Source organism: Boleophthalmus pectinirostris, unplaced genomic scaffold (genome assembly GCF_026225935.1).
Source record: "Boleophthalmus pectinirostris isolate CB_2022bp ecotype Guang Dong unplaced genomic scaffold, ASM2622593v1 HiC_scaffold_3, whole genome shotgun sequence".
In the NCBI taxonomy this organism is placed as follows: domain Eukaryota; kingdom Metazoa; phylum Chordata; class Actinopteri; order Gobiiformes; family Gobiidae; genus Boleophthalmus; species Boleophthalmus pectinirostris.
Genome location: NW_026571299.1, coordinates 25,182,595 through 25,210,006, shown reverse-complemented (window position 1 = coordinate 25,210,006; position 27,412 = coordinate 25,182,595). Strand labels below are relative to the sequence as shown.

At 41.2% G+C, this 27,412-nt stretch overlaps 1 protein-coding gene across 1 annotated transcript in view; it reads left to right on the top strand.

Moving 5' to 3' along the window:
* LOC110171275 (arf-GAP with GTPase, ANK repeat and PH domain-containing protein 1-like) overlaps window positions 1-12,285 on the top strand; it is a 97,095-nt gene extending 84,810 nt beyond the window's left edge. The window contains 1 exon segment of the mRNA XM_055160320.1: window positions 11,941-12,285. Coding sequence (XP_055016295.1) covers window positions 11,941-12,285 — 345 coding nt within the window.
* The last annotated feature ends 15,127 nt before the right edge of the window (window positions 12,286-27,412 follow it).

Below are 27,412 nucleotides of genomic sequence, written 5' to 3'. Positions count from 1 at the left end.
GGATCAGGAATCAGGAAGTACACATTAGAATGCTAGTAGTCATTACCTTTATGGTCATGAGAATTGTGAAAAGCGCTTAAGAACTGAATGAATGAATGTATGACTTCATATATTATACACTACCGGTCAAAGGTTTTAGAACACCACACTTTTTCCAGTTTTTCTACTGTTTACTGTTGACTAGGGATGGGCATGATTAGTCGATTAATCGATAATTGATCATTAAGAATTTTATTGATTACATTCATTTTAATCGACAAACCAAATGTAGGTTGCTGTGCGTAGGGTGACCAAACGGGGGTCCGTATGTAGCTCTCTGCACTCAGAAGGAGCGAGCAGACACAAACAGTCGGTCAGTCTGCAACATGCCGAAACACAAATACGTATTTAACGATGACTTGTACAAGAAATTCCACACTTTCCGTTCCGATTGGGACAAGTGTCAGGCCATGTACACAGTGTATAAAGCAGCACATATGTGTTAGTGTCCAGTGGGAAAAAGCTTTGCCAGGTGAGAGTCGCGCAATGTCGATGACGAGGCTCCACCTCCCACCCCCCATACGGTGTCCTGGTGTTGAGAAACACAAATATGGTCACACTAACCTGTATTCCACTGAGTCGTGTCTTTTAATCTGACAGAAGTTGAACCGCATCAGCGACACAAGAGCTGTTTTTTTTCATCTTCACTTAGTTTATGCAAATTAGCGATGCGGTTTTAAGTTTCGTTTCTGTGAGAGTTGCGCAAAACTGAATTAAACACATTATAATGTCAAACGGGCTGATGTGGCTCTAGAGTGGTTATGGTTTATTTGTCGTAAAGTTGAATTCATTTATGCAGATTAGTAGTGCAGATAGTAATAATAATGATGATCATTTTAATATAAAAACGTTAATGATTAATCGATAATCGATCGTTAATTCTTCTGGCGATTGATTAAGAAAATTTTATCGAATGCTGTTGACCAAAACTTATTCTGAACTTCTGATTCATGAAAGTGTCCACCTTTGGCAGATATAACAACTGAACACACTCGTGGCTCGTTCTTTTTACGATAGAAATCAAATATTCTTTACAAAGTTCTTCCCAAGTCTGTTGCAGAAGTTTCCGTAAATGTGTGGCTCTTGTAGGTTGCTTCACTCTTCTGTTCAGTTCATCCCAAACCAGATCGATGGGGTTTAAGTCTGGACACTGTGCTGGACACTCCATGTTTTCAAGCTTTACCATCTTGTTCTTTTTTCCTGAGGTAGTTATGTCAGAGCTTGGACTTGGGTTTTGTATCTTTTATCTTTTTATTTTTTTAACCTCTGTCTGTTCAGTTCTTACCTTTGCACCATTTCAAGCTCTTCATTGGACTTGCACGACTTGAATTGCAATAAATAACTGGAAAAATTAGGGTGTTCTAAAACTTTTGACCGGTAGTGTATGTATTTCACAAAACTAGTAGATAGAGACATGCACATTCAAGAAAAATTGCGGCGGCATGCTGGGTCCAATGACAAAAATTGTCCAAAAAGAGAAAGAGATCCACACTGCAGTTTGTTCAGTTTTTATGTCAGTGACACCACAATGTGACGTTTCAGATCAAGCCCTTCTTCAGACGGATTCACATGTATGTATTTCACAAAGCCCACACTTTTATAGCTTTATAGACTGTATAAAAAGCGGACTAAAGGCGCCATACCACAGGAGAATTTGCCCGATTTAGGCTGCAATTTGCTTCTCCCTGACTACGAGAAGGAGTGACCCAGTGAACTTTGTGTCTTTGTGTGCGATTTTGAAGCCGCTGCTCTCTGTGTGTGTATGTGTATGTGTCTGTGTGTCTGTGTGACTCCGAGCTGCTCTGTCAGATCGTAACATTAAAACATCAGCAACGCTACGGCAACAGCCAATAAAACAGAGCGTCAGGGGCAGAGGAGTGACGGACACAGAGGCGCAAGATATAAATTTGGGAAACAGCGAAAATAATTATTACTCACCTTTAAACTGCAGCATCCCATCCATATTATGCACATAATTTGTCCTCTGCAAATAATGACATGCAGTCCAAAAAACAGCTCTATTATTCCAGTTTGAAGTGTTCGTTGAAAGTAAAAAGGTGAGAATAGTGTTCATGTGTGTCTGTTTACATCCACACATTGCACGGATTGAGGTGAAGCTGCAGATTAACGATAATGACTTCCTGTGTACATTATCGTCAGTGTTTTATGCTTTAAAAATCATGTATCTGAAGAATTGCACCACTTTTTCAGCTTTTTGATAGTGTTTCCTGGGTATATAAGGTCTGTATTGACTCAAAAAACCTCAGTTTGAACCATACAGTACTTGTAAAGATATCTATATCTTTTCAGATACCTTTCACTTTCAGTTCAGACACGCAATGTTCGTTTTCTTCTATCTGCTACATTTTCTCTTTTTCTTTCTATCTGTTAGGTCAAGTTTAGTAGCTTCCGTCTAATCGCTCTCCTAACGAAGAAAGTGCGTTTTGATAAAACTATGTGTTCTGTTGTTGTTGGTCCAGCCAGAGAACCACTAAGAACTACTTGAATTACTTTTATATTTCGGGGCCTACGAATGTGCCCAAGATGCTTTTTGTATGAGCTAACCACTTCACGGAGGAATGCTTCACAAACCTGCGTCAGTAAAGCGAAGGATATTCTGACAAACTCCATTCAAGAGTCTCAAAACGAGTGGTTTTACTGTAGTCAAGAAACCGCCGATGCGCTCGTGCTCACAACTTTATATCCTGTGGTCCGCAGACAGATCCCGCTACAGTCTTTGCGATCAGAGATTTTAAGTCTTATAAGATTCTCCTCGTGTCCGTGGTGTGCGTTTTTAGTCACACGTTTAAAAATCGTTTAAGACCGAAAAATCCTGTAGTGTGTGACAGTCTTAAGGGAGCGTGACGTCACCCAGAGTGTTCAGCTCCAGTCAAATGAAGCTGTCAGAGGCTGGCAGAGCTAATTTGGAGCCAGGTCCGTATTAGGAATAGGATTTTAATCACAGACAAAATAGTGAAATAAAAACACAATACAAACATTTTAAGACCAAAACAATGAGGCTTAAAACGAGCAGTTAAAGAGAGAGGGATGACCATTTTCAAGTGTAATTAGAAATGCCCCCATGAATACTTCCTGTTTGGAACTTTGCGGCTAGTGCGTTGGATACGTCCATTTGTATATACAGTTTACATTTTACCATCACAAGCTTGGCTCAACCTCCACTTTTGTTGAGAATTAATGATAAGAGAGTATAAAGTTTCCGTGTTTTTGTTTGTTTACACTGTAGAAACCTTTTGCTGCTCTTGTAACCTTTTTATTACAGCCCTTTTTAATGCACTTTTGCTTGTAACTTTTTAGCTCCACAGTGGAAAAAATGTCCATAGTGATGATGCTCGACCTGCTCTGTGTACACAGCTTTACTTCCCAAACATACACAAATCAATGAGCTTTGTACAGCAGCGGCATCGATTTACCCGGGCTTACACAGGACCGCCAGTCAGGTCATGGTGTACAGGCATTACATAAAGCGAAACAAAGTACTTTTACATAGAGAGACGTTATTACTGGCCTGAAATGTTCCACAATATGGAATTAAACTCTTCTGTCTTGCGTCTATTCAATTCCAGTATTTCATTCCTTTGAGCAGTCGCCTCTCCACTGATTTGTTTTGTAACTTGGCCTGCTTGGTGATTATTAATGTAATGCCATACTGTGGAAGACTTAGCCAGTCTTTATTGTCCCCGTAAGAAAATTTGTTCTCAGCATTTGACCCGGCAATAACATCTCCACAGCGACATCTTTAAAATGTGATGTTTTATCTTATGATCATAATATTTTCTTTTAGTACAAATGCATTAACTTCTTGGGTTCATTTTAAAGACAATACAGTAAAGTGTATTTACCTTGTTGACATGTTTCGGCTGCTGCTGCAAACCATCTTCAGAACTGTCCCCGGTGTTGATGGTGACATGTCCTATAGTATATCAGCTGTTGTTACTTCCTGTAGGCGTGGTCAGCCCTATGGAGCTGGCAGATCGCCGAGAGTGACCACGCCTCCCGTCGCCCGGTGTTCTCTGGAGGAGGGTGTCCCAGGTGTGTGAAAGGAAGAACGCGCTGTCATCACGGTTAATGGTGTCCGTGCCTCGTTTCCTGATTTCAATGGCCTCCTTGATCCAGCGTTTGAACTTGTGGAACACCAAAAGGAATGCAAAAAGGAAACATCAGGGAGACTCACCAGAACACAAAAAGATAAAGCAGAACAGGAAAACCTAAAATCCGCCATATCAGAGCACTGTAAAAGAAACAACCACATTATGGATTCGGACGAGGCTCGGGTCATTGGATCAGAAAACAACAAGTTTAAACGCTGGATCAGGGAGGCCATTGAAATCAGGAAACGAGGCACGGACAGCATGAAGCGTGATGATGGAGCGTTCCTCCTTTCACACACCTGGGACACCCCCCTCCAGAGAACACTGGGCAACGAGAGGCGTGGTCAGTCTGAGCGATCTGCCAGGTCCATCAGGCTGACCACGCCTACAGGACATAACAACAACTGATATACGACACGTCACCACCAACACCAGGGACAGTTCCGAAGATGCAGCAGCAGCCGAAACATGTCAACAAGGTAAATACACTTTACTGCACGGTCTTTAAAAAGAACCCAAGAAATTAAAGTACATAAGAAGACAAAACATCTTTGGCTTAGTACAAATGCAGTTAAAGGTCTTATATTACACAAAACTGTAAGCTTGAAGCCATGTTATAATGTTGTTACCTCCTCAAAAACTCATCTGGAGTTGTGTTTTGTTTCATTCACACATGTTTGAGTAACTCTTTATTATTAGTCTGTGTACATCTCCAAAGCTCTAAATGCTCTGTTCCACCTTGTGATGTCATGAAGCAGTAGTTTTCAAGTGAACAGCTCCGTTTTACCTTTAGTAGAGATTGGAAACTCAAGGGCTGAAAGTATGCAAATGATTCTAGTGAAGGTGTATGGAGTTTAAAAACACATTGGACCATTTCCTGTATTACCACATGACATCACACGGTGGAACGGAGTGTTTTCTGTTGGAGAGAAAAACTCAGCATAAACATGCAGGGTTTGTGTGTTCAACATGTGTGAATGAAACAAAACACAACTCCACGTCTGTTTGCAGAGGTGGAAAAAGTACTGAGAAATTGTGATTAAAGGTTGTATAGAGGATTTTCCAAGGAACGAGAAATCCAGCGACTGTTTGTCCTTTTTCAAATGTTGCGCATGCGTGAAACCACCCCCCCTCCCCTACAGCTCCCTACGTAGAAACGCCTCCTCCCGCCTCCTCTTTACGCCAGAAACAGGTTTGTTTACAGCCGGTGCGCTGCACATGACTTGTAAACAACTAACTACAGTGTTGGTTAGGCAAGGCGGAGAAGTGAGGAGCGGGGGGAGGGGGAGCGTGGACATTTCGTGCACGGACGAGAAGTGAGGAGCAGGGAGAGGAGAGAGGAGAGGAGAGGGGAGCGGTGCGCGGAGATTCCGTGCCCGGAGAAGTGAGGAGCAGGGGGAAGAGCGGAACGGGCAGCGGGGACAGGAGCAGGAAAGGGGTGCAGAGAAGGGTGCGCGGAGATTCAGTGCGAATGAACTAGCTACAACACGCAGCAGCAAGCGGACTCTTTCTTTGCCTTGAAAATTACGTTTTCAGACATAGGATATCGCTTTTGTGTCCTGAAAAACGTTTGTCTAGCTCTTGGAAATAAAGTACGTTTTCATAATAAGCAGAAGTTGACCTGTCCAGGAGTAATTTGTGGACCAGTGCGTCAGTCTTTAGACCCTGCGTCTGCTTCAGTCGCGCCATCGCTGGAATGAATCTTCAAGAATCACCTTAGTTTGGCTTCGCTGCTTTTCCTCTTGTCTTCTTCTTTCAGCGACCTCAAAAACTGACTTTTTTTGCGGCTAACTGCTCCTGGATTCTTGTCTGCCATTGCAACAAACTTTGTGCTAACTGCGAGGAAGATATAGGTCAAAAAAAGCCGCTAAGAACTGTTGCGTTGGTGGAGTAAACAGCGTCTGTGCGTCTTGCGTCTGTGGACTGCGTGACAGGCGTACGTAAACCACGTAACCGGCAGCGCGCAGGCAAGTCAGTTACGCTAGAAACGTAGGGAGTTTGATTGACAGCCTGTCAGCTAACAGATAACGAGGCAGTGTCGTTATCTATTGGCAAATGTTTAGCCCCACCACGTCCAGAGTTGATGAATTTTTATTCTCTTTTTTTTGGTCATCATAATTACAAGGCTACTGCATCTCTATAATGCTATCATTGACAATTTGAAACAATACATACAACCTTTAAGTACAAGTATCTTTACTTTGTTTAATTCCTTGTTTATTTATAAATGTTTAGTTGGTAAAACTCCGTCCTACCTCAGTTCACTCCTGCACATCCACAGCTCCAGACACACACTGCGCTCCAACAGACACATAACCCTGGTCGTTCCTAAAGCCCACACAGCTTTAGGCCGTTCCTCATTTCAGTTTTCTGCAGCAAGTGACTGGAACCACCTTCAACAAACTTTAAAACTTAGTTCGTTTGTCGATTTTTAAAAACGCCATCCAGAGTATTTTACAGGATAATTGCACATGTTTTTAACACTTTTATATCTTTAATCTGCAAATGTTTCACTGTCTTATAGCTCTGTTCACTGTTTCATGTTATAGTTGATGTGTGAGTGTTTCTGTTTGTGCTTTTGTTTTATTCTGCCTCTTGTCCAGGTCGTCATTGTAAATGAGCAGGTGTTCTCAACTGACTTACCTGGTCAAATATAGAATAAAAAAATAAATAAAAAATCCTACTCAAGTAAAAGTAGCCAACTAAAAATCTACTTGAGTAAAAGTAAAAAAGTACTTCATTAAAAATTTTATTTGAGTAAAAGTTACTTAGTTTCAATTATTTGACATACAGAAGGATGAGTCATAAATCTAATCCAGCACAAGTTGTTTTAATCAACTTTTAGGTGATACAGACAAACTGTTCAGTGCAAACTTTGTACATGTACACAATGTGTACTACACATCTGGACATTCTATAGTGAAAATGCCACGTGTGCAGTTCGTGCAATTTCCTTTTATTTCCGGTAGATTGGTCTTTTTTTTTTTTTTGCATTTCTTTTTTTTACTCTATAAATCAGATTTTACTCAGTAACGATGGTGGATTCCAATCTAATGAAGTAAAACACTTTCACTTACTTACTGTACTCGAGCAAAATTAATATCACCTATTTCAAAAACTACTTTAAAAATTACAAATTACTTATAAAAACTACTCAATTACAGTAAGTAATAAATGTAATCTGTTACTTTCCACCCTTGTCTGTTTGTGATGAGGAAACAACATTAGAACATAGATCATAAAATAGTGTAATATGGACCCTTCCTTTGCATCTCATATGATTACATTCAGAGATACTTTTACACAGTTTTGCACTTTTCTTTTGCAGTCTGAAAATCCAGCTCGAATCAAATCTGATCAAACCACTGAATTCTGACAGAAAAGTAAAAGTCAGGCTAATATACGTCCAAATAAAATGCTATGATGCAAAAGTGGTCCAGATAAATAGAGCAAACAGAGCGAGAGAGCACTGGACTCAGCACAAACGTGAGTATGAGGAGTGACTCAGCTTGGGTTTGATGTATGGACGAGAGCCCCCGGAGCCAACTCTGTGGAGGAGTATTTAAGAGCTGTCAAATGTACTTTTTACTACGTCTTAAAGAGGATTGGTCTTATCTTTGCATCCAAAATGATAATTCACAGAGTTGGTGAGGAAAAGTTTTAGATTTTAGTAAAGGAAGTAAAAGTATCTGTTAATTATTTTGTTTTAGTGTTGTCAAGATACTGAAATTTCAAACTTGAGGAACTGACTTGATAAAAACATGCTTTCTTTAGACAATACAATGTGATTTCAACATTAAATATCATATTTTTCAGACTATAAGACGCACTTAAAATCCTTTAATTTTCTCAAAAATCAACAGTGCGCCTTATGTATTAATTCTGGTTGTGTTTACTGACCTCAAACTGATTTTATGTGGTACTTTGGTAACTACGAAGCCACACGCTTGATGGATTGTCAGAGCATAACGGCTACTGTAGTCAGGAGCCTCGCAGAGTAAAGGGCAAAGTATAGTTCTGCGTTGGCATTTATGCTGCAGAGAATATGTGCATTCATATATATGGTCTACCCATATGACCTGCAGACTTATAATCTCTGAAAAGTTTCACATGAACCATCTCCAATGTGATAAAAGCACAGAACAGACTCACCATCAGCAGCACATCCTCTGTCACACTCAGAACAATAGAACACTCATATTCCACTGAGTCGTGTCCTTTAGTCCAACAGAAACTGAACCACATCAGTGCACAAGGAGTGAGCTGTTTTTTTTTCCAGCACTTACAATTTATGCAAATGAGTCATGTGGTTTTAAGTTTACTTTCTGTAAAATGTAAACAAATGTGCACAAAGCTGCATTAAACACATTATTATTCAATGTATCTTTAAGTCGTCCTCATAGAAAATAAAAAAACAAACTTACCACATTCACATTCATAATCCACATTCACCTAGCCTGATTCATCAGCGGGTTTGACTTCGTAGAAACCATCTGACCTCACAGCATTAAGAATCGCTTGATGGTAGGTGGGTACTTTTTTTAATTTAACCAGTCACTGCTATTTGATCATGACGTATATAATGCACCACTATCAGGGCTAACTGGTATATTAAGCTTTTCCCAAATCCCGAAGGAAGAAGGACAGTAACGTCTTTCCCCTTGATAAAATTCACCAAACATTCTCTTTGCTCTGGCTTTAAATCCTCGATCTTGGGAATCGTTGCCAACACAGAATGTCTGACACTTCGCTGATTGGCTGGTGCCTGAACTCGCACTTCTGGGGTTTTTGCGAACCATCTAGTGGATTCTGATTCCTGACCTAGTCGCTGGAGAGAAATGAAATTGAGCGGAGGCACTAGGTGGCACCAGCCTGACTAATATTCACCAAAACAGGGAAGCAACGCCGGGCGAATTACGCCACGATCTGCCGATGGATCATGGACGCCTGGGCTAAGGATCAGTCTCAAGTGTCGTCCGTTTGTTTCACTGAATGCACCTTATAATCTGGTGTACATTATGTATGAAAAAAGACAAGAGAATTCAACACTATTGATATTACGCCTTATAATCCAGTGCGCCTTATAGACCAAAAATACGGTACTACTTTCTTTTCTATTCTCATGTGTCTTATATGCAGTGTTGGGGAGTAACAGATTACATGTACCGGCGTTACCTAATCAGAGTACAAATTATGAGTAACTGTATTCAGTTACAGTTACAGTTTCAGTGAGTGGTAATTGGATTACAGTTACTTTGTTGAAATGAATGGATTACACGACGGTATTTTCCTGTTTTCACATTTTGGGCTAAACCAGGTCTAAACCAGGTCTAAACAAGGACTAAACCAGGACTAAAACCAGGACTAAACCAGGACTAAACCAGGACTTAAACCAGGACTAAACCAGGACTAAACCAGGACTAAACAATATGACACCTAACAGTAGGTGGACATAATTTAAAGTGATCTCATATAAAAATAATTTCTCTATCAATAATATTTTAATCTGGTTAAGGACAGACTGGGCTTTTTGTGTCTTTTAGCAGACAAAACATCCTTCGTCTTTGCTTCTCTACAGTAAACAAAAGTCTGTTCAAGGAGATCTGGGCTCAACAGACAATTTGAAGAAAACAAACTCTTCGAACTTTTCAGGATGTGGTTGGGTTAGGGTTAGTTTTAAAAAGCATGACAATATCAAGTAATCCAAAGTATTCAGATTACGTTACTCACTTTAATTAATTTAATGGATTTATGTTACAGACTACATTTTGGGGTATGTAATCTGTAATCTGTAGGGGAATACATTGTAAAAGTAACCTTCCCAACACTGTATATATGTGTGTAATCCCTCAGTGGTCCAGTAAGTTCATAGCGTCCATGGGCGTTTACTCGTCTATGTGCTCTTATACTTGTTCTGATACAGCTGTTCTGATTCTAAAACTCAGCATTAGTACCTTCTCAAACGAGTATCTAGTTTTGATACTGATTTCCAACTCTTTTGACAAGCCTTTATTATTCACACAACTGCAAAACTGTGCTAAAAATATCAGGTTCACCTTGATGACTTCATTTAGGTGTAATCTGATTCAGTCCAGGTTCTTATTGCTGTTGGGTCCTCGGGCAAGACATTACAGCTGTCATCCTCTCCCACCCTCTTATCTGTGCAATAGTATCCATGGAGACAGGCAGGAACAGACCAGAAAAGTTCCAGAGTGCAGCTTTAGAGTTCAGTATTTCTTCGTGTGAATGGTGAAGTGGAGTTTCTCTTTAAAGCCTTAAGCGCCTTATGTTCTGTGGGAAATTGAAGCCTTTTAATAAATCATGTCCTGAATTAATTCTCCTAATAGTCTTTCTCCTCTCTCTCTCTCTTCCTCCTCCTTTCTCTCTGTCTTTCTCTCCCCATCATTTCCATTCTCTTTTTTGTCTTTCTGACTCTCTTTATCTCTTCCTTTTACTTCCTCGTATTTCTCTCTCCCTCTTTGTCTTTCTCTATCTGTCTATTTATCTCTTCTGCCCTCTCTCTCCCTCTGTCTTTTTCTCTCTCCCTACCCTCTCTTTCTCTCTCTCTCTCTTCCTACCCTACACTCTCTCCTCTCCCTCTCTTTGTTTCCCTCGCTCTCCTTCTCTCTCTGTATCTCTCTTTCCCTCTCTCATCCCCTCTCTCCCTTTCTCTCTCTTTCTCCTCTCCCTTCCCCCTCTATCTTTCTCTTTCTTTCTCCTTCTCTTCCCCCCCTCTCTCCCTCCCTTTCTCTCTCTCTCTGTTTGTCTGTTTCTTTCTCTCTCTACCCCCTCTCTGTGTCTCCCATTCTCTCTTTCTCTCCTTCTGCAACTACCCCTCACTCTCTCTCTTCCCTCCTCTCTCTTCTGTGTATCTCTCGCTCCCCCTCTCTGCCATCTCCTCTCTCTTCCTTTCTCTCTTTCTCCTCTCACTCCCCCCTCTCTCTCTTTCATTATCTCTCTCCTATCCCCCGTCCTCGCTCCCAATCTCCTTATATATCTTTCTCTCTCTCTACCCTTCTTTCTCTCTCTACCCTTTTCTCTCTCGTTATATATCTATCTCTGTCTTCTCTCTCTCTCCATATATATGTTTCTCTCTCTCTACCCTTCTCTCTTTCATTATCTCTCTCTCTCCTCTTCTCTCTCTCCCTATATATCTTTTTCTCTCTCTACCCTTCTCTCGCTATTTATATCTCTCCTCTCTCTCCCTATATATCTTTCTCTACCCTTCACTCTCTCTCGTTATATCTCTCTCTCTGCTCTTCTCTCCCTATATATCTTTCTCTCTTTCTACCCTTCTCTCTCTCTCGTTATATTCTCTCTCTCCCTATATATCATTCTCTGTTTCTACCCTTCTCTCTCTCTCGTTATATATATATCTCTCTCTCTACCCTCTCTCTCTCTCTATATCTATCTCTCTCTCTCTCTCCCTATATATCTTTCTCTCTCTCTACCCTTCTCTCTCATGTTATCTCTCTCTCTTCTCTCCTGTCTTTCCCTATATATCTCTCTCTCCCTGTTCCTCTCTCTCCCCCTCCTCCTCTCCCTCTCCTCTCTTTTCTCTCCCTTTACTCTCTATCTTTCCCCTTTCTCTCCCTTTCTCTCTCCCTGTTCCTCTCTCCCCTCATCCCTCTCTCTTCTTCTCATCCCTCCCTCTCCTCTCTTCTCTCCCTCTCCTCTCTCTTCCCCCTTTCTCTCCCTCTCTCTCCCTGTTCCTCTCTCCTCTCCTCTCTCTCTCTCTTCTTCTTATCCCTCCCTCTCCTCCTCCTCTCTCTCTCTCTCTCTGTTCCAGTACGGCTGTGACGTTCGGTACCGGGACTCGCAGGGTCAGACGGCGCTGGCGGTGGCTCGCGGCGTCGGGAGCCAGGAGTGCGTCGACATCCTGCTCCAGCACGGCTGCCCCAACGACGCTCCGCTCTCCTCCGTCTCCTCGCCCCTCTCCTCCATCTCCTCGCCCCTCTCCTCCATCTCCTCGCCCCTCTCCTCCTCCGCCGTGGGCTTCACTTCCAGCCAGCCCCCCGCCTTCCCCGCCACCCCCGGCCTCACTGTGGCGACCACGCTCAAAATCACCACACACAAGACTGCGGGCGGAGGGACCAGCCTCAGCTACAGCACGTCGCGGAGAGCTGTGTCGTAAAAAGAAAAAAAGAAAAAAACACACACACACAGATTTTAAAACGAGTTCGGGAAACGGCGGATTCGGTATCAGCGGGTACGTATTGGCCAGATGTTCCCAGATGTTTTCACTTGAAGTCGCCATAGAAACTGCAGGAGTGAACTGGATCCGGGACATGAACTCAACTGAAGCCAACTGCCCAAGACTGAGTTTAACCAAAAAACGAAATGGTTCCTCCGCTAGATGGCGTGGAACGGGCCGGGACATATGGATGGTTTTGTCCGTGTGTTTTTGATCTTGTGTCGGTTTCTGGTCTGCAGGCGAACAAAGCATTTAAAGGTGTAGACTGTTGAAAAGAAAGTTGGTTGAATGTAATTTCAAGTTTCAGATCATTTGAAGGTGAGTTATGGTTTTAATCAAATGAAATTCTGGAGCAGACCTTGAAACTGTTGTGCCGTTTAAAGTCCAGTGCAGTTGCACATTTACACCTTGAAGTCGTAAAGTGGTTTTACAAAGCTCCTCGAGACCTCAAGACCAAGGGCAGGTTGGTATGGAAGCCAGGAGGGCTCATAACAAACGCAAATGCCGCAACGGATACAAACGCGACAACACAAATGCAAACAACACGAAAAAAAGCCACAACAAACCAAAAAATGGCACAATGGAAGTGACTATATATTAATGCAAAAGCCACAACACAAATGCAAACGCCACAACACAAATACAAACGCCACAACACAAATGCAAATGCCACAACGCAAATGCAAACTCCACAACGAAAATGCAAAAGCCACAACGCAAATACAAATGCCACAACACAAATGCAAACGCCACAACGCAAATACAAACATCACAACGCAAATGAAAAAGCCACAACAAACCAAAAAGCCAGATTGCAAATGAAAACGCCGCAACGAATACAAACGCAATAACGCAATTGCAAACGCCACAACACAAATGCAAATGCCACAACACAAATGCAAAAGCAACAACACAAATGCAAACGCCACAACACAAATGCAAACGCCAAAACACAAATGCAAACACCACAACACAGATACAAACACTGCAACACAAATGCAAACACTGCAACACAAATGCAAACACCGCAACACAAATGCAAATGCTGCAACACAAATGCAAACACCACAACACAAATACAAACGCCGCAACACAAATGCAAATGCCACAACAAACCAAAAAGCCACAACGGAAGTGACCGTGGCATTCTATTTTCCGACGGACCAAGCAAAGCGTTAAAGGATTAGGTGAGAAGTGAATACGAAAAGTTGAAGAAGAACAAGAATGTGAAAAGTAAAGGAACAGAAAAGTGAACGAAGTTGGAAATGTAATTTATTGTTTTGTGGCCAGGATCGATGTCACTGTTTAACTGCCGTTTGGCCCGTCAGAAAATAGAAAAGAGTCCTGTGGTCACTTCCGTTGTGGCTTTTTGGTTTGTTGTGGCATTTGCATTTGTGTTGTCATGTTTGTATTTGTTGTGGCGTTTGCATTTGTGTTGCAGCGTTTGCATTAAAATAGAGTCTCGCGGTCACTTCCGTTGTGGCTTTTTGTTGTGTTGTGGCATTTGCATTTGTGTTGTCGTGTTCATATTTGTTGCATCGTTTGCGTTTGTTATGAGCCCTCCCTGCTTCCGTAGGTTGGAGGTCTCCTTGGAGATGATATTGCTTCACTAGCTCTCAAACTTTCTACACCAAGCAGCACCAACAAAAATATTTGGTTTTCCAAGTACCACAAGATCTAAACCAGGTCTATAATCTGAATATTCTAGATCTAATCTAGGGCTAAACCAGGCACTTCTCAGTTGCCTTTGTGTCTCAGGAGGACTGGTCAGGGAGAGTGAACAGATCTGTGTCAGGGCAGTTTGAGGAGAGGAAGAATCAAAAATGTCCCTTCTCTGTTTTCTGCAGCATCACAACAGCCTCCAGGGGGCACCAGGGGAATACAACACAACAGGAAAGGCCTCATTCTTACTCTTAATCTTACTCTGTTGTTGTGGTTGGTGATGAAATGGGCCATTCCCCCAAAGTATTTCCTCTGGAAGCTCTTCTGTCACATTTGCTGCCACACATGCTATAAAAAGCCTTTACATCTCAGATGTCCATAGCTTTCTACTTAGGCTACGCTCAGACTGCAGCCTGAAGTGACCCAAATCTGATTTTTTTGCCCTTATGCTCCTGTATCTGATCTTTTAATGACAGTCTGAACGAAAACAGATCCAGGCCACTTGGATATGTGCTCCTAAAACTGATACATATCTGATCTTTTGACATGTGACTTCAGTCTGAACGACCAAGTCAGATTCATCCCACCTACACGTCAGGCTCAGAGTCTCATCAATGGAGGGAAAGCGACGTTTGTGAGTTTGTTCATATTTGAGCTGATCGCTGTATTCAGGCCAAATTGGAGGCGTCTTATCGGAACGGGGCAGTTTTTGAAATGATTGCCAAAAAAAGTCTGAGGGAGGCTACAGGCGGTCCTGACTCCAATCTCAACGAAAAATAAAGAGCCTTCGAGACAAATACAAAGAGGCTAAAGACTCAAACTACTGACGCACCCATGGACGTGTAACCTGTCCATTTTACCAACAACTAGACCATATTTTGGGAGACAAGCCCAGCGTTTAGGCGACTTCCATAAACACTGAGCGCACTCGCTGTTTGTGACGTTGTCATGTCATCCTATGAGCATGCGGGAGACTTTTGGGCCGTTTAAAGTTCACACTTGAGATCACATACAAGTCGCATTTAGTTGGAAATGTGAACGACCTCGCAAAAAAAATCAGATTTCACAAAAAAATCCGAATTGAGCATTAAGCCCTGCAGTCTGAATGTAGTCTTAGTTAGCTCCTTAGATACAAAACAAACAGGTCTAAAAGTCTAAAAGATCTAAAATAAGCAAATCCACAAGCTGAAGAGCTGTCCAAGTACCACCTGAAGAACCACCGTTTGAAGAACCCTGACCTAGATCATTCCACAGTACGGCATTAAACTTATCCTTATTGCATTTATTCATGTTTAGGTATTTTTGTATCTGAAACATATCTCCTCCAGAAAAATCACATAACGCACCTTTAAACTGAATATCTGAAACAAAGACTTAAACAAATTTTATGTGGTCTTGATGTTTTTATGACTTCAGAGTGGACAGAGACGCTCGATAAACACAAGAAAAAAACACGTGTGTATAAAACTGTCCATGGTCCGGGCCCTGAGACTGACCTGGATTGTATTGCACTGTAAACCAGCGGCTCTTGTTTCGTCATGCAGTATTTGAACAGTTTTTTACATGGGACTTTGCTTCACACATATATCTTCAGCTTTATCACTTTGTTACTGTTTCATCGACTCATAGAAAATGAATGTCCAAGTGCAAAATATTGTGTTAATAAAATACTATAACTATGTCTAATGGTAGGAGAGACTTAACTGTACAGAGATGCTTAAAAAGAGATGGAAGATTATATGGTGACGCTGTATCATGACTACAGCTTAATTAGCCTTAATAAAGCATGAACAAAGACTTAATTAACACATAGTAACTGCGTAATTAATACTATGATCCTAACATCTCAGCATAAGCACTTAAAGCCACAGTATGTATTTTTTTAAAATCCTAAAACAGACTCAGATAAAAGCATTGTTTATTATTGCGTCCTTACTGTGAACAGGCTTGCATCTCCACAAACCTGACTCGCGGGGATTGTTAGCCACACAGAATGTACGGCTCTTCGCCGATTGGCCGGTGCGCGGTCTACAACTTCCAAGGTTCTTGCAGACTGTTGAGTGCAGTGGTTCTTAACCTTTTTAGCTCCACGGACTGGTTTTATGTCCGACAATGTTTTGAGGACCGTGGGCTGCGGCGGTGTGGCATGGTTTAGTCCAGGTTTAGTCCTGGTTTTAGTTCTGTTTTAGTCCTGGTTTTAGTTCTGGTTTAGTCCTGGTTTAGTCATGGATTAGACCTGGTTTTAGACCTGGGTTAGACCTGGTTTTAGTTCTGGTTTAGTCCTGGTTTTAGTCCTGTTTTAGTTCTGGTTTAGTCCTGGTTTAGACCTGGTTTAGTCATGGTTTTAGACCTGTTTTTACACCTGGGTTAGACCTGGTTTTAGTTCTTGTTTAGGCCTGGTTTAATCCTGGTTAAATCCTGGTTTAGTCCTGATTAGATCCTGTTTTAGTCCTGGTTTAGTCCTGGTTTTAGACCTGGTTTAGGCCTGGTTTAGACCTGGTCTATTCCTGGTTTAGATATGGTTTAGTTCTGGTTTTAGTCCTTTTTTAGACCTGCTTTAGTCCTGGTTTTAGTCCTGTTTTAGTCCTGTTTTTAGTCCTGGTTTAGACCTGGTTTAGTCCTGGTTTAGTCCTGGTTTAGTCCTGGTTTAGTTCTGGTTTAGAGATGCGTACGGGAGGGGGGGTTGTGCTTTTGCGCCCTGGTAAAAAACGACCCACGGCCCAGTATTGGTCTGCAGCCCGGGGGTTGGGGACCCCTGATCTAGTGTATTTCAATTCCTGACCTAGTCGCTGGAGCAAAATGAAACTGAGCAGAGGCACTAGGTGGTGCCAGCCTGACTAAAAATGTCCCACAGTATGACATTAAACTCACTTATCTCCATGGAGAATGTTTCATTTGGTTTTAACTCTGTATTTCCATGGAATCGGGCAGGTGATGTGGCACCTTCAGAAAGTTACACATTATACCTTTAATGAAGTAGTTACTAGGCCTGAATTTGAAGTATTTGTTTATGAAGTCTTTGTTCCTGCTTTATTAATGATAATTCTAGTGTAGTTATTATAAAGTGGCACTGATTCTATGATTTGTACAGTGGATGTATGTTGAAGAATTTTCATTTCTGTTTTAGTTCTAAACCGACTTTTGAGCAGAAAATGTTTGTTGGTGACACTGGGACGACAGCGTCGCATGGGGGGGGGGGGCTCTGTATGGGTGTGTTCAGATGGAGGGCAGCTACTGGAAAAACAAAAATATGTGAAGTACTCATAATACTGTGATAAGTGCCATTTTGTGATATTGAGGCTGCTTTAGTGCTGTTTATAAAGAACAAACCCAGTCAAATCTATAACTGCTACAACTACTGCTACAACTACTGCTACAACTACTGCTACTAGTACTGCTATTAGTAGTGCTTATACTACTGTTACTGCTGCTGCCGAGATCCTACACATACTGTATTTACATAGAACATACATTTACTCAAATACTAATAAGTACGTAATAAAACATCTAAAGATTTTTCTCCTATACCACGCAAAAGAGGCACAGTAATTAGAGCAAAGAAACACCAACTCAAAAGGTAGTTCTGTCATTGTGTCATTTGGCAAGACACTTAAAGGGACAGTCCGGTGCTAGACTAGTGCATGTCAATGGCCATAGTTATCCTGCCACTAAAAACAGTCTTACCCACTTCACAAAACACCCGAAACAAATCTATTATTACACCAGACTGTCCACGTGAATGTCTGTGTTGACAGAATAATGTTTGAAATAAAATTACTCTTGCGTCGCATGAATCATCGCATGTTGAGGGACTATTTTCTCAGCAGCGGCGGAATTTTACTTTGCCGGTAAGATAGGTGCTAGATGACCAGAACTGAGACCAGGACTGAGACCGAGACTGAAACTGGAACTGAGATTGAGACTGAGACCAGGACTGAGATCGGTATCAGACCCGGACTGAGACTGGGACCAGACCAGAACTGAGACCGGGACCAGACCAGAACTGAGACTGGGTCCAGACTGAGACTGTTGGTACAGTCCTGGTTCAATCCTGGTTTAGCCCAGGTGTAGTCCTGTTTTAGTCCTGGGATCAGTCCTGGTTCAGTCCCTGTCTGGTCCTTGTCTCAGTCCTGGTCTCAGTCCCTGTCTGGTCCTTGTCTCAGTCCTGGTCTCAGTCCCGGTCTGGTCCCAGTCTTGTCCTGGTCTGGTCCCAGTCTCAGACCTGGTCCCGATTTCACTCCTGGCCTTAGTCCTTGTCTCAGTCCTGATCACCCAACAGTCTACGTGGGTGCACCTCCGGGCCTGTCCTGACACTCAGGCCTGTTTTAGTCCGGTTCAGTCCTGGTTCAGTCCGACATCGCAGTTTAAGTCACAGAAACGGGAAACGGCCGTTATCCGTTTTTTCCATTATCCATTTAAACACAAAATCGAAAACTAACAACAAATCATTATCCGTTTTTTCATTTTGGTTTTGGAGACAAATAATGAAGAAAATTTTAGTTTTTTTATTTTCTTATTTTTGGTTTTATCTTGAAAAACAAATGAACGAATGATACACAGACTGATATCAGTCCACCTCTGCCAAGCTTTCTATCAGGACATACAACTCGCTGCTGCTGCTCAGACATAAATCCTTCAAATGCAAGGTTGGTTTTACTTCTAAGATGATTCTATCAACACAGACATTTACATGGACAGTCTGGTGTAATAATAGATTTTCTTCAAGTGTTTTGTGGAGTGGGTAAGACTGTTTTTAGTGGCAGGATAACTATGGCCATTGACATGCACTAGTCTAACACCAGCGACCTCTGCAAATACAAGGACTCGATGGAATATTTAAAAAGTGTCTCCACCTGTCTCCAACACTCTGGCTCACTAGTTGATGAGGTCCAAAATTCTGGACTGTCCTTTTGAGACACTTTGCCAAAAACGTCATGAGAGTTGGTGGTGGTCGGAGGAGGCGATGGCGCAGATTGGCAGCCTCTCTTGCATCAGTCTGTTCCAGGGCAGCCGTAACTTACCACCATCTCCTAGGAGTAAATGAATGCCTTTGAGAGACTTTGACAAAGTTTAGTTTAAAGTAATAGAAAACTCAAATATGTAAATGTAGATATTTTTCTGAAACAACTTCTAATTAACCTTCCAATATCGAACAGAAAGTATTGAATGTATTACTATTACGGTACAGTTTTAGGAGTTACCCAGAAGATAAGCTATATTTAGATGCAATGTACATTTATTTTTCATTTTGTATGTTGTTGTGCACATTTGGGACCAGGCCCGGGTGCAGATCAGTCCGAAGCTTCCGTATGTGGCGTTATTTTAGGGCCTGAATTGAGGTGCGAACATGTTTAACTAAATTTGTATCGCACCTTTTTGCTCAAGTGTAGACCCGTTTAGAACTACTGCTTTCCTGTACACTCTGCCCTCCATCTTAATGTCCAACGTCAAATCGTCACAGTGCAGATTCCCAACCTGTCAGATAAATGAACAACATTTGGATCTATTTTTCACAATCAGTATTTTAATGTGGGACTAAACACTAAACCAGCCTCTTCACTACAAAACTCTATGATGTTTTATTGTTGTTTTATTGTTTTTCAAGTCAATTTGTAGCTTTTCAGTTCAGGCCTCTAGTGGCCACTACAAATTCAAGTACTATGTGACATTACAAAAGACTTCCCTGTTTACAGCCAAGTGTTTCTGATGGAGTTTGAAGTGTGGATACCTGTTAGAAAGATCACACTGTTCCTTATTGATACTTTGCAGTGACATCTCGCCAGAAGTTGTGACATAAACTCGAGTCAGACATGGGTCACTATTTTTAGGACTTGAGATTTGACTTGATAAAATAGAGTAAGACTTGAGACTCAGCTTGGACTTGAAGGTCAATGACTTGGGACTTGACTCGGACTTGAGCCCTTGACTTGAGAAGAGTTGATGCTTCTGTAAAAAAAAATATGTTTTTAGAATAGATTTTTCTCTTTACAGTTGATAAATGCAGTGTCAAACTTCAAAGAAACCAATAGGAACATGTCCCTCCCACTTCTCTCTTTGTTACTTTGGATGTAACTGAAGTACTTTGAGATGGTATCCTCAAATGTACTACAGAAGGGGTCTCCAACCTGTAGCTCGGGAGCCACCAGTAGCTCTTCACCCCCTTTCAAGTAGCTCACCAAGGGATTTCTTTACGTAGTGTGCTGAATAATGGGTTATGTTTTATAGACAGCTAACTGTACCTAATCTTCGGCTTCCCGTGGCTCTTATATTTACAAAATTTCTGGTAAGCTTTAAAATTAGTAGCTCTGTGGCTTTTTCATTTTACAAAATGTAGCTCACAGGAGGAAAAAGGTTGGAGACCCCAGTACTACAGTAATATACAGTACAATACAGTACAAACAGAGAGAACGACATAGAACATGATCCTTCCATTTCAGTGCAGACTACATGACAAAATAACTGTTATTTAGCCCTTTTAAATCTTAATTCTTTCTATTCTGACCATAAATATTCACATTAAGATTTTGTTAAAAAATTTACCGCATTTTCCGGGCGATTAGCCACGGTCTTAAGCCTCTAACTGCATCAAAAAACGATCACGTGCCCCACAATCCAGAGCGCCCTATACACAAATCCACTCTGGTGTCCCAGCACGACTTCAGTAAACTACAAAGCCGCACCACCCGCAGCGCACGTAAACACACACGGAGCAGACAGCGACCGCACAGCGAAACACACCCACAGACACACTCATCACTCCACACGGACGAGGAACGGAACGAAGGAACGAACCGAAAAAGCGAGTCCAATGTGCCACTTCTAGACACAACTGAACAACTGAGTCATCTCAACTGATCCAGCGGTCCCAGCGGTCCTAGACAGCACCCTCCCTACGCGCCACAACTGAACAAAGCCCAGAGTCACCGTGAACGCAACAAACGAACAAAACCACTGACCCATCCAACTGTTTCATTTTGTTTCAGTCCAGTGCAGTTTATTTGTGAAAAAAGTTCGAAAATAGACCATTCAATGACAGTGCGTCTTATAATCCAGAGCGCCTAATAGTGCAGAAAATACGGTAAAAAGGAAAAATTTGCATTTCTACAACTTTTATATAAATGTTCATATAGAAATATACCATGGGTTTTTAAGTATAATTTAGCTTAAAATTCATATAAATTGCAAAAATCTAAGCTATATTTGGTATTTTGGTTTAAAGACTTGAAATGACTTGAAGCTCAAAGCAGACGACTTGGACTTGACTTGGACTTGCCTGTATTTGACTTGGGACTTGACTCGGACTTGAGCTCAAAGACTTGAGATTTACTGAAGACTTGCAAGACAACGACTTGGTCCCACCTCTGCATCTCGCTGGGGGTTTTCTACATGTATCTCTAAGGTGCAATATTCAGGAGTTTCCACGGTGATTCAGTGCACACATTAGTAAACACAGCCCAAAAAGTTTTAAAATAGTCTGAAAACCCGAGAAAAAATTCAAAATGAAATCAAACAATGCATTGTCAAAAGTCTGTGACCAATTCGAGCATTCTGTTTAAGATTTCACCTCAGCTAAATCCATTTTCTGGTCAAACTGAGTTAAATTAAAGCTCAGATAAAAGTCTAACGAAGCCTCAGACAAAGACAGAGCAGTGCGTACAGTTAGCATCACACCCCCAGATAATATACTGTATATGACAACTGCAAAGTATTAATACCTCCACTCTCCTCCTCTTTAATTCTCCAGGTACTGCCCAGTTTAGCAGTTTTTTAGTGGAAACGTGGTTGTGGGCGGAGTTTAGGCGTTCAGTCCCACTTCAGAGCACAGTTTGGGAATGACTGCTCTAGCGCCCCCTGCTGCCGGGCCGTGTCAGCGCAGTGTCCACCTCGTGTATATGCCTTGATTTAGACTGAATGTACTCGACGCTGTAACTCTCCGGTGAATGTTTGATGCGGTTTTCTTACATTTGTTGTTTTCAGGATGGGCCTTGAACGGTGAAGATAAAGTGTCATACTGAAAGATGCCCGACGACGATCCGAACACGCGGTTTTCATGCAGTAATGTTCGTATTTGTGTTTATTTGTGACGTAAACTCATTTGTATTTTTTTACTCATGCGATGACCCATAGAGCATTCATTATCAATACAAGATACTGCCCAAATACTGTGTCATGGTTTTTGTTCATTATTACTAAATACTTTGTAAGTTCATTTATTTCTGTCAACAAAATTAAAACAGGTTGTCTTACTTAGAAATCAAATCAAGCTGTAGGGAGTATTATCTGTTCCATAAGAGTAAGTTGTTGTACAGTTGTAGGGAGTATTATCTGTTTCATAAAGGTGAGTTGTTGTACAGTTGTAGGGAGTATTATCTGTTACATAAGGTTGAGTTGCTGTACAGTTGTAGGGAGTATTATCTGTTCCATAAGAGTGAGTTGGGTTACAGTTGTAGGGAGTATTATCTGTTACATAGGGGTGAGTTGCTGTACAGTTGTAGGGAGTATTATCTGTTACATAAGGGTGAGTTGCTGTACAGTTGTAGGGAGTATTATCTGTTACATAGGCGTGAGTTGCTGTACAGTTGTAGGGAGTATTATCTGTTCCATAAGAGTGAGTTGGTGTACAGTTGTAGGGAGTATTATCTGTTACATAGGCGTGAGTTGCTGTACAGTTGTAGGGAGTATTATCTGTTCCATAGTGAGTTGCTGTACAGTTGTAGGGAGTATTATCTGTTACATAGGCGTGAGTTGCTGTACAGTTGTAGGGAGTATTATCTGTTACATAGGCGTGAGTTGCTGTACAGTTGTAGGGAGTATTATCTGTTCCATAAGGGACTTTAAAACATCATCTGAACTATTCCACACATTCACCTCCACCTGCCTGAAATGGGAAATAGTCACATTTTTATACAGCCACTCAGGGACCACTCACACATTCGAGGTGGGTTAAGTGTCTTGCCCAAGGACACAACGACAGCATTCATTTGTGGGAGTGGGATTCGAACCACCAACCTTCTGATCAGTGGACAAACACTCTTACCAACTGTGCTACCGTTGTCCCCGTCAGGTTTTTATCAGGTTTTTTACTTTATACAAAAAACGAGAAATTTTGAATCCACCAGATGTTTACATTTGAGAACTTTGCAAATATTAAACAGCTCCTCACAGTGTTGATAGTGTTTGACTCCATTAATGAGGAGCACAGCGTGTTACAGTAGGGGGATCATTTGGTTGTTTTGTATGTTTTCCCCCACATCTCAGTATCTCAGTATGTGGAAAGCAGAGAGTTACATAAGACATACATGGATTTTGGGCCTAAAATATTCCACAGTATGATATTAAACTTTGATATATTTGAATACACTCTACCGATCTAGCTCTCTGTCTATCATCAGGACAAGTTAAAGGTCACTCAGGTGGCAAACACTACCAGAAAAGTGACAGTGCGTCCTTTACATTGTGCACTTTTTATGCTTTGACAAACATGCGTTCTTACTGTGAGCAGGGTCGCCTCTCCACAGAGCCGACATGTAACGTGACCTAGTGGTGTCCATATTTACTGTAAATAGATATGTTTAATGCCGAACTATAAAACATTCCAGGCACAGCAATAACATCTCCATGGAAACAAGCACATTTACACATTTCTTACAGTAAGCTGGGTCGCCTCTCCACAGATCTGATTTGTGTAACCTGATGTTGTGTCCTGCTTGTCATATAAATATAGGCCTATCCAATGCCACTCTACAATTACATCTCCATGGAGACAAGCAGATGACTGACCCTGTTCCAGAAAAGTTATGTAGCTCATCTTTAAAAGGTGCACATGCCTTGACAAATTGTGCTGTGTTGCCTCTCCATAGATCTGACATGTAACTAATGTGACCTAGTGGTGTCTGTACTTGGCTCCATATCTATAGAGAGATGTCTTTAATGCTGTACTTTTGAACATTCCAGGCATAGCAATAACATCTCCATGGAAACAAGCACATACCAGAAAAGTTACATAATTCTTACATTAATGTCGGACGTACACTGTGCAATATTTTCACTCGTTTCACTCAGCCCCATCTCATAGTGTATGATCAAATCACAGGGTTTAAAAGTTCACAGCTTGTGGAACGACGAAACCCTCACGAGAAGTGACTGGATTTGAAACAGGTTTGGTCTCGTTTTGGTCTCACGTCTCGTTTCCCCATGGTAACAACACGAAGCACGACTCACGATTAAGCCAAAACTCGGCCTGATCCCAGAAACTGTTGCACGAGTGAAAAATTTGCTCAAAAAGGGACAATTGCACACTGTGCAATTGTCACTTTGTCCCAATTGTCCCAAGGTGGGGCCAAGTTGTTGTTTTGCGAGTCTCAAGTAAGTCTCAAGTCCCAAGTCAAATATTGGCAAGTCCAAGTCGAGTCTCGAGTCACTGGTCCATAAGTCCAAGTCAAGTCCAAGTTGTCTGCTTTGAGCTTCAAGTCATTTCAAGTCTTTAAACCAGATTTTTTTAAAATTCAGAATTTTAGAATTTTAAACATATTTAAATCAATTTACTCAAATCAAAATCAAATCAAACTTTATTTATAAAGCACTTTTCATACAAAATGCAACACAAAGTGCTTTCAGTGATTAAAAAAGTCCACATTTCCAACCACCCACCCACCAACCCAACCCCGCACCCCCAACCCCACATAGTCAAACAACCCAAACACACACACACACACTCACACTCCACACTCACACGCTAAAATTAACCGGACACAATAAAATTGAGGCTGAATACAGGCGAACCAGTGAGAAAGCACCATCAGAGGAGCCGTTGCACCGGGAGCAGAGGACGTCCACCACCACCAGGAACCACCACAGGGTCCAGGGGAGAGATGAAGCCCAGGCACCTGAGGCCAAGCACCATCCCTCCACCAGGAGCCCACATGACAGACCCAGCAGCCAAAGCTATGAACACTGAATCCTAAAAAATTGCCTAAAACTAAAAAATGTGTAAAAACATGTATAAGATTTCAATCAATTATATATATATTTATATATAAGTATTTATATAAGAGTTGTAGAAATGCTAATTTTTTTCTTTTTAAATGTTTTGACAAGATCTTAGTGCGAATTATTACGGTCAGAATAGAAAGAATTCAGGTTTAAACGTGCTAAATAATAGTTATTTTGTCATGAAGGATCTCTATAATTCTCTCTGCATATTACTGTATTGTACTGTATATTGCTGTATTTTACTGTATATTACTGTATATCCTAAAAATAGTGAGTCAAGTCTGACTTGAGTCCAAATCACGACTTGCAAGTCCCAACCTCTGGTCCGGATTAAGCTGAGTCGCCTCTCCACAGATCTGACATATAACTTTGTCTTGTGGTGTCTCCCATTTGTCATGTAGTATAAAGCGTTATGTTTTGAAAGATATAGAGCTCTGGAATTAATGAATGATGCATTACATTTTTAATTAAATTTTGTCTCATATTTACAGTAAGTAACAAGTGAAATCGTAAATGCAAACTTTCTGTTCAGACGCTGCTTTTCTTTCTTGGAATTCTGTCATTGTTTTATAGGATTAGATTTTCTAAGTACTTTTACTTCAGCCTAAACCCTTTCGGTCATGGTCCATGGGATGTAGTCTATGTTTTCTTTTGTTTTGTAGTGCTGCAAAAAGACTGAAAAAACTACTACTAAATAAAAAAAAGAAAAAAAAAATGTAGATATAGGCCTATTTAATGCCATTCTTTACATTCTGACCACTCACCATGAAAAGTTACGCAGTGCACCTTTAAATTGCGCCCCTATATATGCCTTGACAAAGTGTGCTGTGTCTCCTCTCCACAGATCTGACTTTGCCTAGTGGTGTTTCCAGATTGTCATGTAGATATAGACCTATTTAATGTCATTTTTTACATTCCAAAACAAAGCAATTCCATCTCCACGGAGACAAGCAAACAGCTGACCCTCACCAGAAAGGTTACACAGTGCACCTTTAAAAACAGTAGAGCAGGTGTGTTTCGTAGCGTGTCCGTGTAGCTCGTGTCCAGGTGCGTTGCTCCAGTTTTCCGCAGACATCATTAGACTTTGAGGCGTCTCTTCTCGATGACCTACTTTTCTCCAGTCCCACTGTCTCTGAGCTCAGGAGCACGGGGCACGTTTCAGCTCAAACAGGAACTTTCAGAAGGGAGGAGGACTAATTATGAAGTGAATGAACAAAGACTACACACACGTACATTATCTGGGCTCGTCTCCATGGCTAATTATGTGCAGACAGTAGTGTTGTCATGATACCAATGTTTCAAACTGGATTTTAATACCGAGGAATAGACTCGATACTGATTCTGATACCGCAGTGGTAACAAAAAACACTTTCTTTAGATAATAGAGTGTCATTTTCAACATCAAATCATAATATTTTCTATTCCCATGTGGTCCTGTATCTGTGTAATCCCTCAGTCTAGGTGCTCTTATACTTGTATCTAGTATCTAATATCGATACTAGTTTTAGTATCGATTAGCAGAGGTGGGATATAAAATTTGGGACTTGGACTCAAGTCAGACTTGAGTCAGACTTGACTTGATAAAATGGTCTAAGACTTGGGACTCTACTTGGACTTGAAGGTCAATCACTTGGGACTTGACTCAGACTTGAGGCCTGTGACTTGAGAAGACTTGATGCCTCTTCTAAAAATATGTTTTTAGAAAGTACTTGCAGCGATAAATTTTACAGGAACAAACTGGAACATGTCCCTCCCACTTCTGTTTGTTACTTTGGTTGTAACTGAAGTACTGTGATATGTATCCTCAAATGTACTACAGTAATATACAGTACAATGTAGTAATATACAGAGGGAATTACAGAGAACATGATCCTTCACTTTAACATCTTAATTATTTCTGTTCTGACTGTAATGATTCAAACTAAGATCTTGATAAGACATTTAAAAAGGAAAAAAAAAAATTTCTACATATAATACTCATAAATAAATATACCATGAATTTTTAAGTACAGTTTATCATAAAATTCATATAAATTGGAAAAATCCAGTTTATATTTGGTATTTTGGTTTAAAGACTTGGAATGACTTGAAGCTCAAATCAGACGACTTGGACTTGACTTAGACTTATGGACCAGTGACTCGAGACCCGACTTGGACTTGCCTGTATTTGACATGGGACTTGACTCGGACTTGAGACTTACTTGAGACTTGTAAAACAACGATTTGGTCCCAGCTCTGTCGATTAGTATCTGCTTTTACCTCTGACAGCCGTCGCGTAGTGTGAAATGAACGCCACACTGGTAAATGGTCACAGTTTTATACAGCGTTTTTCCACCTTCAGGGCTCAAAGCTCTTTACAATAAGGAACCACTCACCCACACACACACACATTCATTCACCAATGCTCGCAGAC